Source organism: Arachis ipaensis, chromosome B04 (genome assembly GCF_000816755.2).
Source record: "Arachis ipaensis cultivar K30076 chromosome B04, Araip1.1, whole genome shotgun sequence".
Lineage (NCBI taxonomy): Eukaryota > Viridiplantae > Streptophyta > Magnoliopsida > Fabales > Fabaceae > Arachis > Arachis ipaensis.
The window spans coordinates 6674406-6675908 of NC_029788.2; the positions used below are offsets into that span (position 1 = coordinate 6674406).

The 1503-nt window shown below is 35.7% G+C and overlaps 1 protein-coding gene across 1 annotated transcript in view; it reads left to right on the top strand.

Moving 5' to 3' along the window:
* Positions 388–1503, top strand: part of LOC107638669 (EH domain-containing protein 2) — a gene marked incomplete in the record, with an annotated part of 4421 nt that continues 3305 nt past the window's right edge. The window contains 3 exon segments of the mRNA XM_016342025.2: positions 388–637; positions 729–877; positions 968–1025. Of these exon segments, the coding sequence (XP_016197511.1) occupies positions 577–637; positions 729–877; positions 968–1025 (268 nt within the window).

Consider the following 1503-nt stretch of genomic DNA (forward strand, 5'->3'; position numbering starts at 1 on the left):
TCTCAAGTGGAAACCAGTCAACTAAAAAAATGTGATTATTTATATGAAGATGAAGATAATAATAATTAAAAAATTGTTAAATCATTTAACATGTCTTATTAAACTAGTGATTAGCCACCTCAACAGAAGATAACAGACAAGAGCGTTTTACATGTTGACCGTAATCCACTGACCACTCTCGTTACGCGTGCACCTCATTGGGCGCTTTAAATTCAAATTTTCAAAATCACAATTCATAAAACCGGAAAACTGAAAAGAGTGAGTATCCACTACGAACGCGCCCACCCTAAAAACCTAGCAGAAAAGCCATCGAACGGTCCACAATTACACGTGTCATCGCTTAAAAGGGCCCCACGCCCATACCCAATAAAAAATAATCAACACGCAATAATTAATCGCAATCACGATCATCCCATCCCAATCCAAGCATCATAATCACATTGAGAAGCATGCAGCAGAAACAACATCACCTCTTATTTCTTTAGACCGAAAAGAAGAATAAAAAAGTATTCAGTTTTCTCTGCAAACTTCAGATTCCAATTCGAATTCAGAGTCGCGAATTGAGAGAACAAGAAGATGACGCGTTCCAATGAGGAAACGAAGACGTACCAGGAATGGTTCAACTTGGCTGATTCAGGTTCGTTTTTTCCTTCACTTTTGAAATCGCATGTTCGTGCTTCTTCATTTGCAGCTTCTATAGTAAAACGATTCGTTTTGATTCTTCGCAGATGGAGATGGTCGTATCAGCGGAAACGACGCTACGAAGTTCTTTACTCTCTCCAAGTTATCTCGCTCACAACTCAAGCAACTCTGGTCTCTCGCCGATACCAAACGACAAGGCTATTTGGGATTCAACGAGTTCGTTACTGCAATGCAGGTAATAATCTTTGTCGTTTGTATCTGATTCGGATAAATGAAACTGCGATTTCAGTTCCATCTTTTATTTATTTTTTCTTTCAATGAACAGCTGGTTTCGCTTGCACAAGCAGGGTACGAACTGAACTCAGATATACTTAAAATTGAGAGTAAGTTCAGATCATAATGCGATTTTTTATTTTTCGTGGAAAGTGTGTGTGATCATGTCCTCTTATGTGTATTGAAATGATACTCCGAAAGAATGTGCAGTAGTGTTTATTCTAACTCCTCATGTATAATTTAGATATTTGATCTATATTTAGAGAAAATGTTGCTACTGTTTAGTATCAGTATTGATGAATCGTGAAATGAGATACTTGTGAAAAGCTCATTGTTCTACAAATTAAGAAAGTATTTGTATTCACTATTTGAATATTTAGTGGATTCAATAAACAATGCACATTCTCCTTGATCTAAGAGTAGATTTCATTAACTTCGTCACTTTTGAGAAAAAATCAATTTAGGGATGCTTTAGTTGCTATTATATGTTGGCTTCACAGACCCGAGTTTCTTGTGATACTTTTTTTTTTTTTTTCAAATGTTTTAATGAATTTAAATAATCCTTTCTCTGTTGTTTAAGTTGATAAG